Genomic DNA, 17,277 nt, shown 5'->3' with positions numbered 1-17,277 from the left:
GTTCAATTAAATATATTAAAAATAAATGTACAAATCACAGATTTTTAAATTTAGTTTGCATTATTAATATTTTCTTAACCATATCCTTAGACCTAAATAATCAACAAAACAATCAACTAATCCCTGACATGTAGAATTTGCCAATTTCTGAAAATTTAACATTTGTTTCTTAAGAGTCATTTGGAGCTGGCTCTAGCATACTCCTACCAAATACTCAATGAACACTGCTTGAATTAAATCTTAAAATGCCTTCCATCTCAGGAATAATAGATAGACTTTTCTGTGAGACAGAGGATGGAGCACTGGAATTAGATTCAGGAAGACATGAATTCAAATCTGATCTCACATGCTTCTTAAGTGTGTAATATGGGGCAAGTTAATGCATTTATGCCTCAGTTTCCTTATGTGTAAAATGGGAATAATAAGAGCAGCTACTTCCAAAGATTGTTGTGAGAATAAAGAGATATTTGTAAAGCACTTTTAAACCTTAAAGGACTATATAAATGCTACATAGCCATAGCACAGAATGCCTACCTAAATGGACCTTTTTTCCCAAATTATCAGCATCTGGACTAGTTGCCAACAGACCTTTATGTTTTGCCTTTGAAGAAAGAAAAGGAAAAAAAAACAGAAAACAATTTCTCCTTCCTCTGGATTCACTAACATCTCACCGTTGGGATGCTTCTGAATTATTGTGATTATGATGGTAACAATGACAGTGAGTATAATTTAACTGCATATAATCTTTCTCACCAATTTCCCAAACCAGTTCTCTCATTCATCATAATCAGTCCATCAGATCTTCAAGGTGCCATCCATTCAACTGAGTTCATGATTACCTGCTTCTGACCAGAGAAACTTTTACAGGTTGACAGTATTAACAATAAGTGATTTGTAATTCATTGGGATAATCATCTGTGATTCCTTCTAAGTTCTTTTCTTCACAGTCATGGATTGCTCTTTATATTGGGGTTAAATAATTGATCCCAAATATTGTGAATTCTTTTTCCATGGTAGTTCTTGGATCCATTCTTTTCTCTTTATTCACACAATAATCACTTACTTTCAGACCCTGAATGACTACAGCAACTTTTTAATTGACTATCGGCTGGCTTCTATCTGCATTTCTAGTCAATCTGTCCTCCACATAGTTCCCCCAAAATCTTCCTAAAGCAGAAAATCTGGCTATGTCATTGCCCTGCTCAAGAATTTTCAAAGGCTCCCTATTACCTGCCCAAAAAATATACATTTCTTAGCCTGGCATTTAAAAGTCTACACAAATCAGATACATCCTAATTTTTCAGGATTATTAAAAATTTCTTCCCTGTACAATTTTTAGTCAATCTGGTCTACTTGTTATATCCAGAATAGAGCATTCCATTTCTTTCTTCCAGCACATTGCAAAGGCTGCTCCCCATGCCAACTTCCAATAACTTAGCTGACCCAGGGTGACAACAAGATCTGTCATGCGAGTTTTGTCCCTTTCTGGTTTATGTCCACAAATTAGGTAGTCTGTTGCTGTCCCTCATAGTTAAATCAATTGATACTTGTCCCTTTTCTTTCTGTTCCTTGAAATTCTGGATCTGATGGTCATGATAGCCCTTTTACCTCACTAATGAGAAAGTGAATCTCAAGGGGGAAATGACTCACCCAAGGTACTATGCTGGTAGACATAGAATTTGAGCCTAACCCTTATTAAGTGTTCTTTTTACTAGATTGTGGACCTCCTGGGGCATTGATAAACATTTCCATTACAACTCCATCAATTGTATTGTTGCCAGTGCTGTGTGATTAATGAAAGAAAGTATGGTGCCAGGTAAAGAAGGATGGTCTTGGAGTCAGAAAACCAAGGCTCAACTCACATGCATGACCAAAGACAAATCACATCTGTGAGTCTCAAGTTTCTCTTCTATCAAATGGAGATAATATCAGTGTCACTTCCTTCACAATCTTAGGTGATGAGCAATAATTAGGTAGAATTGTTATTAATTATCATAATTGTCCCATTAAGAATTGGGCTGATGGTTTCACTGGTTTAGCAAACTCCCAGGTAAGGATGCTCCCTTTATAACTATATCAGCATGTTTTCTTGAACTTAAAGTCCTAGAGAACTGTCTAGAGCATCATGAAGTTAAGTGGCATGCCCAGAATCATCAAGTGGTGGGCCTCAAACCCATGTCTTCGTGGCTCACTGTTTGGCTTTTTGCTACGCTCCCCTGCCTCTCATTATAATTATTATTTAAACTAAATCCCTGAGTAGAGCATTAAAAAGGCAAGACAAACATTCCCCTGGGAATCACCGGAGAGCAACCAATGAAGAATATTTCCTCTGAGACCTCCCCGGAGCTAGAGAGGCCCAGGAGAATGGACCCCCATTTTATAGGCTTGGTTTATGTAGAGCTACATTCAGTGCCCCTTCAAGGATCCTGTGTCAGGGTTCAGCCTAGAACTAGTGGAAGCAGGAGAATCCCAAATGAGAGCTCCCTATAGCCAAGGAAGCATTCAATCTGCATTATCCTGAGTATAATGTATTCCAAAAGTCAAGGGCCTGGTTCTGCATCTAACCAGCCTCTCATTAAAACCAAGATGAAAAGAGAGTAGGGGTCCTGATCATGGGGTGAGTCACTAACCCTTCTGAAATTGCTAAGAAACTCAATCTAAAAGGAAAGGAGGGGGCAGCTGGGTGGCTCAGTGGATTGACAGTCAGGCCTAGAGACAGGAGGTCCTAGGTTCAAATCTGACCTCAGACACTTCCCAGCTGTGTGACCCTGGGCAAGTCACTTAACCCTCATTACCTAGCCCATACCACTCTTCTGCCTTGGAGCCAATACACGGTATTGATTCTAAGACGGAAGGTAAGGGGTTGTTTAAAAAATAATAATAATAAATTTAAAAAAAAATTTTTAAAGAAAAGGAGTAAGCCATTTGCAGAAGGCAGAAGCATCTCAGAAAAGGGTGTTTGAAAATCACTGTTTAGAGAAGCTTCTGCTAAATGTCTTTCTCTTTTCATGCTTGGTGTATGCAGACAGGTAGCAGGGTCTAGGGGAAAGAGGACTGGCTAGAAGACTGCAGTATCTGACTTCTCCTGCCACCTCTATTTCTAACTCATCAAGCAAGTGAGGGTAAGGTAACCTGTGGCAGGTCTAGATCCCAGCATCTTTGGTAAGATGAGGCAGTTGTGTTGGATGCTGTCTCCAGTGCCATCCATCTTGAACATTCCATATTCTCTTTCTTCCAGAATAAGCATCCTGCGGTTCCCTGACTCCAACTATGTCTTTGATTGGCCCATCTTTATACTAAACATTTCTCTGGAGTCGACAGGACTGTTTAATGTCTCTGCAGATGTTTTTGGTATATTAGGTAAGTCTAATTAATCCATTCAATAAACAACCATTAGCATTGAAAAGACCTAGGGTCACAGAGCTAATATATCTCAAAGGCGAGACTTGAATCAAGGTCTTCCAGATTAGGGGGATGACTAGCTCTCTTCTTATTTTTTTAAGTACTTCTTACTATCTCTTCTGCTGCCTCTGAGGATCCTGAGACTACAAACTGTACAAAATGATCAATATTTGGGCGGGGGGGGGGGGGGAGAGTTAAGTGTCCTCTATACAGATTAAATCACAAGTCTAGACCTCTGCCTGTAAGAAAAAAAATTAAATAATTGTCACCCACTGAGTTTATGAAAGTACATCACATGTTTTTTATAGATCGTTCTTAAATACTTCTTGTCTGATCTGATGTTTAGTATTTTGTGGCTTATGGACCCTGGTATCCTTATCTGTAAAATGATCGCTTTGGCCAAGGTGGCATTTGAAGACCTATCTAGCTCCAGGTTAGTGACTCGGTGATTCTGGGCTCTCTCCTTTGTTCCCTTCTCCCCCAGTTTATACTTACTTATTTGTAGTCATGTTACATGTCACTAGCAGAATGTAGCCTCCTTTAGGGAAGGAAATCTTTCCCTTTTGTCTTTTGGATCAGGCTATCCCTATTGACATAGGGAACTTTTGGGGAGGAAAATCCCTCAATTGGCACAGATAGCACCAGCTCTGCACCTTGGAGTCCTACGGAGTGGCCTGTAGAGTCAAAAATCATGCTTAAACCAAGGGCTTTTGGACTGAGGTGAACTCTGGATCCTCCATCACTGCCTTTTCTCTGCGGTATAGTAGCAGGCAGTGAATGAATCAATGCTACTGTAATTAAATTGAATGGAGGCTTCATCTGTCCTTCTGATCAGTCCTCTGGCAGGCTGCAGTCTCACCCTCCCAGGGCCTCAGCCCATGACACCATTGCTCAGACTATGCGTGTCTGAACTGCTTGCTGGGTATGGTTTCAGAGCCAAGTTTCCGACCACAGTCAATCTGCCTCACTCTTTTCTTTTGCATTCGCATCTTTTTTTTGATCCACAAAAGTTTACAACCCCTCAAGGGTCTCCACTCCCACTTTGTTGTCCAGACTTGGCTCCAAACAAGTTTTGTCTGGCTCTAAAATTTTGCCTAGCTACAAAGGAAAGCAAGTTAACTCCATTGAGAGGAGATAGTCCAACAAATACGCCCAACGTTCTCTAGCCACTGTGGCTTAGGATCTGATCTCTCCACCTGAGATGCAACTATGCATCCATAGTTGAAGTAAGTATCCTAGCAGGCAGTTGGGTGGCTCAGTGGACTGAAAGCCAGGCCTAGAGATGGGAGGTCCTAGGTTTGAATCTGACCTCAGCTTCTTCCTAGTTGTGTGACCCTGGGCAAGTCACTTGAACCCCATTGCCTAGCCCTTACCACTCTTCTGCCTAGGAACCAATACATAGTACCTATTCTTAAAAAGGAAGGTAAGGGTTAAAAAAAAAGATGTATACTAATTCCAAAGGGAACTACTGTGAAGAGATCCAGACCTCCCTAAGATATGTAGGCTCTAGGACATTGTTAAAAACTCCATCGGGGGCAACTGGGGAGCTCAGTGAATTGAGAGCCAGGCCCAGAGATGGGAGACCCTGGGTTCAAATCTGGTCTCAGATACTTCCTAGCTGTGTGGCCCTGGGCAAGTCACTTAACCCCCATTGCATAGCCCTTACCTTACCACTCTTCTGTCTTAGAACAAATATACCATATTGATTCTAAAATGGAAGGTAAGGGTTTAATTTTTTTTAAAGCAAATAAAAAAAAATAACTCCATCACCTAACTTCAGGGTGACCAGCTGATGAAATCTGATTCATATATATATATATATCCATTCCTTTAGTTCCCCAGGTCAAAAATAGGCAGAGAACTCATCTATGGAGAAAAAGAGACCTAAGTATGATTGTCTGACCATAAAATGAGCTTCATGCTCAAGTACCCTCACCCCTCTAAGGTTTTCACAGAAAATGTTCCTCCATAGAAAGCTGAACAGGACCTTAGAGATCCTCCAATACAGATGTATGGTTTTTCAGCCAAATAATACTTATAATAAATAATATATTAATATAATATAATAATATTATAAAATAATAGCATATAACAATAATATAAAATAATAATAAAATATAATGAATGTGTAATAATATAAAATATATGATATGCTATAATATAATGTAATATAACACAACAATATAATAAACATAATATAGCATAACATAATATCATAAATATACTATAACATAATATGGCATGATATGATATGACATAAATAATAAATTATTATTAAAATATTTAAATGATAATAATAAGTAATACTATAATATAAAATAGCATTGTATTAAGTAAAACAATAAAGCTCTGAACTAGAAATTGGGAAGATCTGAGTTCAAATTTGACATCAGATATCAGCAATATGAATAATAAGTCACTTAACTTCTCCTTGCCTCATTTTCTGCCGGTGTAAAATTGGGATAGCAATAGCATCTACCACGTAGAGATTTTGTGAGGATCAAATGAGATAATATTTGTGAAGTGCTCAGGAAACCTTAAAGTGCCCTATAAATGCAAGTTATCATTATTACTACTCTCTAAACTAGTAAGAACATTTCATTCTTTTCACTTCATGACAAGTATTATTTTCTACTTAGCAGGACTTGGAAGTTCAGGTCAATAACAATATCATCATCCTGGAATCAGAGCTCTAGAGTTGGAAGGAACCTTAGAGTGCAGCCCATCCAAAAGCCACATTTTGTGGATAAAGATGCTGAAATTCAGGGAGGTTGTCTTGTCTAAGATCAACCCACCAATGAAAGGATCTGAGCTCTGGTTCTCTGACTCCTAAGCCATTGCTCTTTTCACATGCATAGTTCCATGAAGATATGTAAACACTATTCAGTTTGTATGAACACAAAAGTTTGGCTAGAAACAGCCGGGTAGGTAGTACATTGAGCATAGTTCTGGGCCTGGAGTCAAGATGACCAGAGTTCAGATCTAGCTTCAGATACTTATTAGCTGTATGACTCTGGACAAGTCACTCAACCCCTGTCTGCTTCAATTGCCTCAACTGTAATATAGGGATACTATAGCACCACCTTCCTAGTATTGTTGTGGAGATCAAATGAGATAATATTTGAAGAATGCTTAGCACAGTGTCTGGGAAGCTATGGGTTTCCCTTCCCACCACTTTAGGAGACACTACCACCCATTCTATCATGGTGTTTGCTGTCTCACTTTGCTGTCACCAGAAATTTATTGTCTAATGGCTTCTTAGTGGAGAATAAAGCTGCCCAACCTTATGTATTCAGAGATAGACATTCCTAGTTTTACTCTACGTGTTGTATAAAGTGATCATTTAAATACAAATATAGGGGTGCATAATTGTAAGAAGGGAAATGGCCAGAAGGCCAGAAGGACAAAGAACAAGGCTTTATCAATCAATTATATCTCTAGAGCTGGAAATAATCTCCTGGACCCTCTAATCTAACCTCATTTTGCAGATGGAGAATTAGATGCCAAATGTTAAGGGATTTGCCCAGTATCACACAGGAAATAAATAAGACACAGGTTCAGATTCAGGTATTCAAACTCCAGAACCAATGAGTTTCCATCGTATCATCTGGCCTCATAACTCACAAGCACTTTCAAACACCCTCCTATTTGCCAGGCACTTTCTAAGGTGCTGAGGATACATGGACCAAAAATCAGACAGTCTCTGATCTGAATAAGCTATTTCTCTATAAACACTTATCAACAAATAAATTATGGGATGGTGTGCAGTATACAGTAAGCCGGACCATCAACTCCTGTAGGAACATTGTCACTAGGATGCTAGCTGGCCACCTTCCAGTGAATGAACTAACAATTTATTCCTTCTTCCTCTCATACAAATCGATCTCTAAGAAGGGCCATATTAGCCTAAGTATGGTTTTAGTTTTCTTTGGTGAAGGAGCATCCCTGTGGTCCTATAAATTTCTTCAAACCATAGACATCAGCAATTCATCTGTAAAGTGTTGCCTGATGCTCAAGATGGCTATCAGTATGCATTTACGGAATGAATACCAGAATCAGGAAATTAGAGTTTGACTGATCTTCAGACAATAAAGTCTCAAAGACCCTTGTGGCTCCCCTGGCCCCTCCCCACCAAAAATATAATATAACAAAATAACATAACATACATTTACTATATTTGTCTAAATGACAGATGATTACATTAAGTGTCTATTTTATATTTGGAAAAAAGTGTCTATTTACTTTGGGAAATGCTGGGATCAACCTTCAATTTCCTTCAATTCTGGTCTTGTTCCTAACTCAGAAGTGTTTCCGTGACTAACTCCAAAGTTGGGACAGTTCAGATCAAAGACACTTAAAGCCAAAAAGAAACAGGAAAGTATTTGACTCGCCTTAGGGAGACGGCTGTGTGCATTCTTGGTAAAGCCAGATTAAAACGTAATTGAGAAATAGTTAACGAAATAAAATATAATTGGTTATAGAAATATTAGAATGTGGTTTTCTAGGTCAATATGCACCCCAGAGGGATCTTTATGTAATATTTTGACTCCCATATTTGGGAGTCTACTGCTTTTTTGACACTATTGCTTTCAGGGAAAATGGAAGATATCACAGGACAAACTGTTGAAATGTTGTAAAATTAATTTTCAATAGAACAGTCAAACTTACTCTTTATTTATAAGAAAGTGAGAATAAAATGTTTGTTAGATAAAGGATCTTTGACCTCAGTGATGATCAAGTCCACCTCTCATTTCACAGATGAGGAAACTGAATCATGACAATGTTAAATGAGTTATTTAAGGTTACAGCTACTAAGAGTAAGAAGGATCTGAATCTATGTCGTTGGGATGAGTGATCCATTGCCCAATGCCCAATGCATTACAACCTACTACCTCTCAATATAATAATTTAGAAGTGGGCAAACTAGAAAGTTAAAAATTTGGGATTTGTTTGTTTTGTTTTGTTTTTTAAAACCCTGACCTTCTGTCTTGGAGCCAATACAAGGCAGAAGAGTGGTCAGGGCTAGGCAATGGGGGTTAAGTGACTTGCCCAGGGTCACACATCTGGGATGTGTCTGAGGGCAGATTTGAACCCAGGACCTCGTATCTCTAGGCCTGGTTCTCAATCCACTGAGCTTCCCAGCAGCCCTGAAAAATTTAAAATTTTAAAAATAGGTAATCATATATATATATATATATATGTATATATACATATACATATATATATACATACACACACACACACATATATATATATATGTATATATATGAATTCCTACTTATCACATTACATGGGGAAATTGAGCAAAGAAGAAAAGAAATGGGGAAATTGAAAAATCATATGGGCTCTTGCTCATGAGAAATTACTTAAGTTGAAAGTGACTAGAATATGATCCAAGATTGGAAAGAAATCACTTAAAAAGGCATTTGATATATAAAGTTGTCATGAAATCTTAAACAATAGCAGAGTCTGGAATCAGTCCCCAAAATGACTCTGCCTCCAAGTAAGGGTCTTCTTTTTAAGTTGTTCTACTCATCCCCAAGTTAGAAATGGGTTTACATTAAGTAGTAAATTAAATGAGTTAAATAGTAAAAGGAAAGACATCTTAGAATATACATTCAAATGTGTTTATTTCCTTAAATCCTTCTTTAATTGTTTAGTCCCATTTTCTGATATACTTATTTATATTTCATTGATCACTTTAATAAAAAGGTAAATAACAAAAAATAATTAAAATAAGGGGAAAAAAGGTTGTGATTCAATATTGAACAATTAATCCTATGTATAGGAACTTGTTGATCAGTTCAGATCAACGGAGCATGGCTTAAATACCCTTGCCATTTATCCAAACCATAGAAACCACTTTATGTACACTAACCATATGAAATAAAGTTTAGAAGGTAAACCAGAAAATTATGACAGAAATTCAGCATTCATTCATTCATTCATTCATTCATTCATTCTCAGTGCTGGGTCATGATGAATTCACCTCTTTGGGTGCTTTTCTCTGTATCTCTCTTCCATAGACAATATCTGCTGAAGTCATGACTCAAGCAAACAGCACCATGATAACTGAATTCATCCTGCTGGGATTTACTATCAGACAAGACCTGCAGTATGTCCTATTCCTTGTTTTTTTCTTTGTCTACATCACATCTCTAGTGGGCAATGTGGGTATGATTCTGCTCATCAAGTTTGACTCCCACCTTCACACCCCCATGTACTTTTTCCTCCAACACTTGGCTTTTGTTGACCTCTGTTACACCTCTGCCATCACTCCAAAGATGTTACAAAACTTCCTGGTGTCCCACAAGTCTATCTCATTCTCAGGTTGTCTTGTCCAATGGCTTGTTTATGCTACATTTGCTACTGCAGATTGTTACCTTCTCGCTGCCATGGCCCTAGACCGCTATGTGGCCATTTGTAACCCCCTGCACTACCCAATGGTCATGTGTCAGAGGGCCTGCATCCAGCTGGTTGTTGGGTCTTATGTTATGGGAACTCTGAATGCTTCCATCCATGCAGTTTTTACTTTTTCTCTCTTTTTCTGTAATTCCAACATCATCAATCACTTTTTCTGTGATGTGCCCCCACTCCTGGCCCTTTCATGTTCCAGAATTAATATCAATGTCTTGTTATTAATTGGCTGTGTGGGCTTCAACCTAATAATCACATTGCTGGTTGTGTTCTTCTCTTATGTTTACATACTGTCCGCCATATTGAGGATGCGTTCTGCTACTGGGAAACGCAAGGCCTTCTCCACTTGTGCCTCCCATCTGACAGCTGTCACGATTTTCTATGGGACTCTTGCTTACATGTATTTACAGCCTTCTTCCAGTGAGTCTGAGGAGAATGATAAAATAGCCTCTCTGTTTTATGGCATCATCATCCCCATGCTAAACCCTATGATCTATAGCCTGAGGAACAAGGAGGTCAAAGAGGCCCTGAAAATGATGGGCAAAGGCACTTAACTGCAAGCTCTGAACTTCAAAGTTCTGCCTTACAGAAAGGAAAGAGTGTCCTTTCCTAGCAAAAAAAAAAAAAAAGTCCTATCTTGTTGTTTCCATAAGTCGATAGTATCTCAGCTAGAAAGACAAGAGAAACCAATAGCAACATTTTGAAAAGCACGTAGGAATGCTTAGAATAATCCTTCTTTCCAAAAGTCTCTAACAGAGATTTAAGAATAGCTCCATTCTTTAACATGATATTAAGCATTGTGATGAAGATGATGACAGTAATCATATAAGTAATCTAAAGCCCCACCTCTATAAGATAGGTAGTATTCATCCTCTGTAAATGAAGAAAATATGACTCAGCAAACTGTAGTCATGTGATTTTACAATTAAAAGAGATTTTTTTCATTAAAAAAGAGTTAAAAATTATCTAGTTTTTCCCCTTTTCTGGTTAAAAATGAGAAAACTGAGGCCTAGAAAATGTAAGTCACTTCTCTAATGTAACACAGGTAAGGGTCAGAGACAAGATTTGAACTCAGACCTTTTGATTCTAGCACCACTGATCTTTCCTTTCTCTGTTGGTAAAATTGACCTAAGCTTTTTCCCACTGGCAAAGATTTTATGAACCAATTTATATGTGAAACATATAGGTCTATATGAGGTATTAGAAGATGGCTTAGAGGGGGCAGCTGAATAACTCAGTGGATTGAAAGCCAGGCCTAGAGACAGGAGGTCTTACATTCAAATCTGGCCTCTGACACTTCCCAGCTGAGTGGCCCTGGGAAAGTCCCTTAACCCCCATTGCCTAGCCCTTACAGCTCTTCTGCCTTGGAAACAATACACAGTATTTATTCTAAGGTGGAAGGTAAGGGTTTAAAAAAATATGGCTTAGGTAGAGACTATTATTCAAAACATCCATGGTTTTGCTCATGTTACCCACTTGGGAGCTTGTAATTTATCCCTATTCTCCTTGGGTATTTTAACAACACTTCGTGTCTGACTAGCCCTAATATTTTTGTTTGGACCACCTGTGACATTCCCATGCTAAAGCCCAACTCACTGGTCCCTTTTTAACTTAGCACAATGGCAAATGCATTATCTGAATATGATAAGTGTGAAATGGATGTTTGCAGACTTTTGAACAGCCACTCTTTTTTTTTAACCTCACCTTCCATCTTGGAATCAATACTGTGTATTGGTTCCAAAGCAGAAGAGTGATCAGATCTAGGCAATGGGGATCAAGTGACTTGCCCAGGGTCACACAGCTAGGAAGTGTATTAGGCCAAATTTGAACCCAGGACCTCCCATCTCTAGACTTGGCTCTCAATCCACTGAGCCACCCAGTTGCCCCCTTAACAATTCTTTAGATTTCAGAGAGGCTTGATAATGTCACTGCCACTCAAAACATCACAAGCCTAGCATGCCCTATGATTTGGCCTTCATAACACGAGCGCTATAGTCAAATTCCTATGATTGCTCCTTTCCAGGTTTATCCCAGATAGTCCTCAAGCAAGAAAAATTTCATAATCAGGCCAACATTTCATCGTGGTATCCTCTTTCACAGCTTAAGCAATAGTGGAAAAGCTTTCCAATCTCTGCGTCACCTTCATTCCACAGTAGAGCAGGACCTTAAGAAAAGATTGAAGAACTCTGCACTCAACAAGCTAAGAACTAGGCTATAGACAAGCCTACTTCCCTACTCAGACAACGTCCAATCCAATTCTCTCTTACTCAGTCCAACAAGGATTTTTAAAGCATCCATTCAATCCAGCATAGCACAATATGTTGACCACAGAAGGAAGCTAATCAATGTTTGTGAGAAACTGAATGAAACCATACTATCTCTTAGGAACCCAAAGATAAATCCAAAGATTGTCTTTGTCTTCAAGAGCTTGTATTCAATGGATGGGATACAATATTTAAGCAGATGCATATTTATTTCCAAAATTTAAGGAGTGTTATCTTCCATTCTATTTCCATAGCTGACAATTAAGGAGTGCTCTAACGTTTTCAAAGAGTATTATGTGTGTTATTTCATTTGATTAATAGCCCTGGGTAGTACATACTATTATTATCCCCATTTTAAAGAAGAGAAATTGAGCCTATGAAAAGGTGAATGATTTGCCCAGACTTTACCAGCTAGAAAACATCAGAGGTACTTTTCAAACCCAATTCTAAGTTCAGAACAACATCCATTCTATTATATTATTAGTACTTAGTGTAACATTTTAGGCAGGACAGATCATCTGAAGAATCTAGAGGAAGCTAGTCAGGATGATGAATGGCATCAAGGTCATGGCATGAGAAATAGTTGAGTGAACTTGGAATGTTGAGGCTTGAGAGGAGAAGATCGAGGATGTGACAGGTTAGCTATTTTCTAGTATTTAAATGGGTATCAGGTGGAAGAGATTTAGTCAATTGATTAACTCTAACTTTGTGCCTACCTTGTGCCAAGCACCGTGCTAAGCATAGGGATGGAGAGAAATGTAACAGGCAGTCCTTGCTCACAAGGAGCTCATATTCTAAGAGTCTAACTTTAACATACAGTTCAAAAATCAAGAAAGGGTGAGAAAAATGAACAAAAAAAACTTGACTATTAAAATGAAATGTTAAATAAATATTTATATTAAATTATATATATATATATATATATATATATATATATATATGTGCAACATACCAAGGATATTTTCCTTAGACTTTGTCTGAATTTCTTCTCCTTTACTTCCATTTTGGATCTAGAAAAAAAGTTATTCCTTCCTTTAATCCAACATGAAAATGAAAATTTAAGAAATCTGAATTTATGGTTTCTACTTGAGGAATAAATGCTAATGACCCATTCCTAAAATTAGAATTTAAAAGTATATGTTATTTAAACCTTAGGCACATCCACAATGGCTCCTGATGAGTCTTAGGTTATAGAAGTCATACAGTGCATTGCAGGGCAAGCATTGCAGTTCATATAAAGAAAATTAGAGAAGAATCTGTGTCAAGATAAAAGGGAGTTTCTCTAAGGATAATGTGGAATCTCCTCTTCCATTTTTTACTTTTAAGGAAAAGTATAGTTTTATTCTGACAATAGCCAGCATCTATTTATGACCCACCTGACATCCATGTGGGTTTAGACCAAGTTTTCTGATGGCACAATTAGCCTGTAAATTTTGCTTCTTTTGTTAAAAAAAAAGATTAAGGGCAGAGCAACGCAGCCATGGTGAACCCTAACCCAACTGAAAAATTAAAAGTTGCTTGAGCAGTTATGTTGAACTGATTTAAAGTACAGTGGTCCAACCATATGCAAGAATGTGCTGGAATCTTCTAGGTCTTAGTAAAGACCCAGTTTTCCTGTGATTAAGTAATGAGAGGCAAGTTGAAGTCATTAGGTCCACTTTCTCTTTTAAGATATCCACCAACAGGAATGGCAGGGGAGACCAGAGTTTAGCTGTCAGGCCAATTAGAAAGAAAATGCAGTTCCCTTCATAAGCAAGAGAGAGGACTCATTTGGGCTCTCTTTTTGTGTATGAGGCCAATGAAGGAACAGATACATGCATCTGTTACTAGGCAATGTTATTCCCAAAGAAAGGGCATCATATTCTTTATCATATAAAAATCCAGACACTATAATACTTGGCACTTAGGTATTTGTTCTTGGCAACTGATCTTCAGAAACTTGCCCAATCCCAGATCTAGTTAAACATTATAGAGTTACCAGATTTCTAGGTGAGGGTCTAGGAGACATTGAAAAAAAATTGGACCAGATCAGAGATACAATTTCCCTAAGCACTCTTGATGACTTCCTTTGCTCTGTTTCTTTGAGTCATCCATAGTAGGTGGGGGTAAGATGGAACAGCCTTCATATTTGTGGTACTTTCATGCAAGTGATACAGCTGGAATATTAGTAGTAAATACAGAGTATTTATTCAGAAGACTAGAGTTCCAAATCTTTCTGTCCAACTTTAGGCAAGTCTATGACACTCATGGCTCTCATTTCAAAATAATAATTAAACACAACAACTTAAGATGTTCAGGATGAAGGAACATATGATGAGATAACAAATATGAAGCTTCTCTTTGTAGAGGGAGGAAAGACAGAGAGAGAGAAGAGACAGAAAGAGACAGAGAGAGAGATGGAGACAGAGAGACAGAGGGGAACAGAGACAGAGAGAAAAATTGAAGAGATTCCTTTTTCCCCTTCACCACTATGTGTTTTATTCTTTTACAAAAGACATTGAATCAGAACATATTTTTTTTAATTCAGCTTACCTTTATCTAGAGATAAAACTTTTTTTTCTAAAAATGCAGAAAATAAATATAATTTAAAGAGAGCAGCACTTAGGTTGTGGGGTGGCTATGGGGAAAGATGGAAATTCATCAGTTCTCAATATTGTTAAAGTTAGAGAAATTACAATATTCTATTCTGGCAGATCACTCTTTAATCAGATCAGTAAGCTAAGCAAGACTCCAGCTCTTCAGGATTGTATTGGTTTGGAATGGCAGACCCCTTTAGTTACGAGCATATGGCTACTTTCACTGGAGTCAATCCCTACCCCAATACTCCTCTCCTTCCTATGGAACTCAAAATTTCCTTCAATTCTCCATCCCGTGGCTTCCATCTTTCATATTCTTTAGTCCTTCTTTCCCATTGGGACAACACTATACTTCCCATTATCCTCCTTGTCATTAAGTAGCCACAGTAGTAGCCACAAATGTAAAATATTTTATGTAAATATAAAAGGCTATATTAAAACCCTAAGAGGACAATGATTAATATAGAAATATGTTTTATATGATAATACATGTATAACACAGATCAAATTGCTTACCATCTCTGAAATAAAAAGAGAAGGGAAGGGAAGGAAACAATTTGGATCTTATGTCAGAAAATAAATATTGAATATTGTTATTAAATATAAAATAAATTGAAATATCTTTAAATTTAAAAAAATCCTTGGAAATAAACCAATATTGACTATATATTATAGATGAAGATAGTAAGGCACAGAAAGTCTGAATAACTTGCCCAAGATCACACACTAGTTAGCAAAAGAGCTAGAATTAGAATGCAGATCTCCTGACTGTTGTCCCATCCACTAAAGTTTACTAAGTGCACCTATCCAGAGGCTAGTGATAGAAAATTTATGGATGATCCAAAAGTACAGATGAATTAAACTGTATTTTATATTTGATATGAAAATATAATGTGATTTCCTCCTCACAAGTACTGCTTTAGTTATTATATTTTGCATGGACTAATATTCAAATTCATTGGCATTATCCAAACATGCACCAGATACTTCTCTTGGTGAGGAGTTGAGTGAATGGATTGGAAAGTGGTCCAGGTTCTTAGAACTTCCCTGAACAGACGTACATGTATGTTCACAGTTGTATTCTCGCTTGTCGCTTTTTTTGGAGATCTTTCTGATGAGAGTTTTCCCTCCATCAGAGAAATGTGGTCTCATCTCCGTAGTCTTCATTCCATGTTGTGAACCCATAGTTTCTGATTGCAGACCAATAAGAGTCAACAAAAATGTTGTATGCTTCTTCTGATGTCTACATTTAATATTCTTTTTCTATTCTTTGTTTCTCCAGCTGAGAAACCATGGCCCACCATAACTATTATAAAATTGCACTATTAGCAAGGTCTTGGTATGCTAAATATGGAATTGACTATGTGAACAAGACAGTGTTGAAGACATTTGGGGATGTTGTCAAGTAAGAGATCATCTCAAAGTTCACAGGCTCTCCTCTCCCTGAATAGTTGATCTGTATAGGAACTCTTTAGCATTCAATTGCCTCAGAGGGAACAGAAAAGGACTAGCTACTTTGGAAAATCTATATACATATATAAAAAATGTAACATTGCTTACTCTAAAGAGCTCATAGTCACACAGTGGAGACAACAATAAGGCACTCAAATACATCAGGAAATAACTAAAAAGTTAAGTCAAATCAAGTGAACAGGCATGTATTGATTACCAAGAATTTTGTAAAGTGCTTGATTTATGAAGAAAGGCAAAAAACCCATCTACACTCTCAAGCAGCTTGCTTCTAATAGCGTAGACATCATACAGGCAACTATGGACAAAGAAGATATATATGAGATAACGGGAAGTAATCTCAGAGGAAAAGCCCTGGTTTTGAGGGAATTTGGGAGAAAATTCTTATAAAATGTAGGATTTTAGCTGGAATTCAAAGAAAGCCAAGAGGCATAGAAGAGGAGAGAAAGGATTCCAGGCATGAGCCATAGTGAAAATCCATGGAGTTGAAAGATGGAGTGTCTAGTTTAAGGAGCAGCAAGGAAGCCTGTATCATTGAGTCTCATAGTATGAAGAGGGTAGTAAGTATTAGAAGAACAGTAGGTAGAAAGGACCAGGTTATGAAAGGCTTTAAAAACAAAAGAGAGGATTTGACATTTGATCCTAGAGATAAAAGAGAACAAAGAGAGTTTATTGAGCAGAGGCTATGTGACAATGCTTGACCTACACTTTAGGAAGATCAATAACACCCGAATGGAGGACATATTGGAGTGAAGAAAGACTTGGGTTAGGGAGTCCAACCAACAGACTATTGCAACAAATGATGGGGGCCTGCGCCAGGGTTGGCAATGCCAGGAAATATACATGAGTGATGTCATAAAGGTAAAAACAACAGGGTACGTGAAATGATTTCATATTCAAGGGTAAAAAATCATGAGTAGGAGAGTATGGCATCTTGATTGAGAACTTAAGTAACTTGGATAATAGTGGTGCCCTCAACTAGGAAAATTAGGGGAAAGAAAGAAAGAGATAAAGGGTTTGAAAGAAAGATAATGAATTTAATTTAGAACATGTTGAATTTGTAAGAGCTATGGGACTTTCATTTTGAGATATGAAATAAGTATTTGGAAATACAAGACTGAAGATCAGGTTGAAGATTAGGGCTGAAT

At 37.6% G+C, this 17,277-nt stretch overlaps 1 protein-coding gene across 1 annotated transcript; it reads left to right on the top strand.

The window, feature by feature from the left end:
• Window positions 1–9,236: 9,236 nt before the first annotated feature.
• On the top strand, window positions 9,237–10,373 carry LOC130455205 (putative olfactory receptor 5AK3). The gene has a single exon (XM_056803752.1). The coding sequence runs from the start codon at window positions 9,447–9,449 to the stop codon at window positions 10,371–10,373; it is 927 nt and encodes a 308-aa protein (XP_056659730.1). The 5' UTR covers window positions 9,237–9,446.
• Window positions 10,374–17,277: the final 6,904 nt, after the last annotated feature.

This window comes from Monodelphis domestica, chromosome 6, assembly GCF_027887165.1.
Source record: "Monodelphis domestica isolate mMonDom1 chromosome 6, mMonDom1.pri, whole genome shotgun sequence".
Lineage (NCBI taxonomy): Eukaryota > Metazoa > Chordata > Mammalia > Didelphimorphia > Didelphidae > Monodelphis > Monodelphis domestica.
The sequence above is the reverse complement of the archived record's forward strand: the minus strand, read 5'-3'. Positions and strand labels throughout refer to the sequence as shown.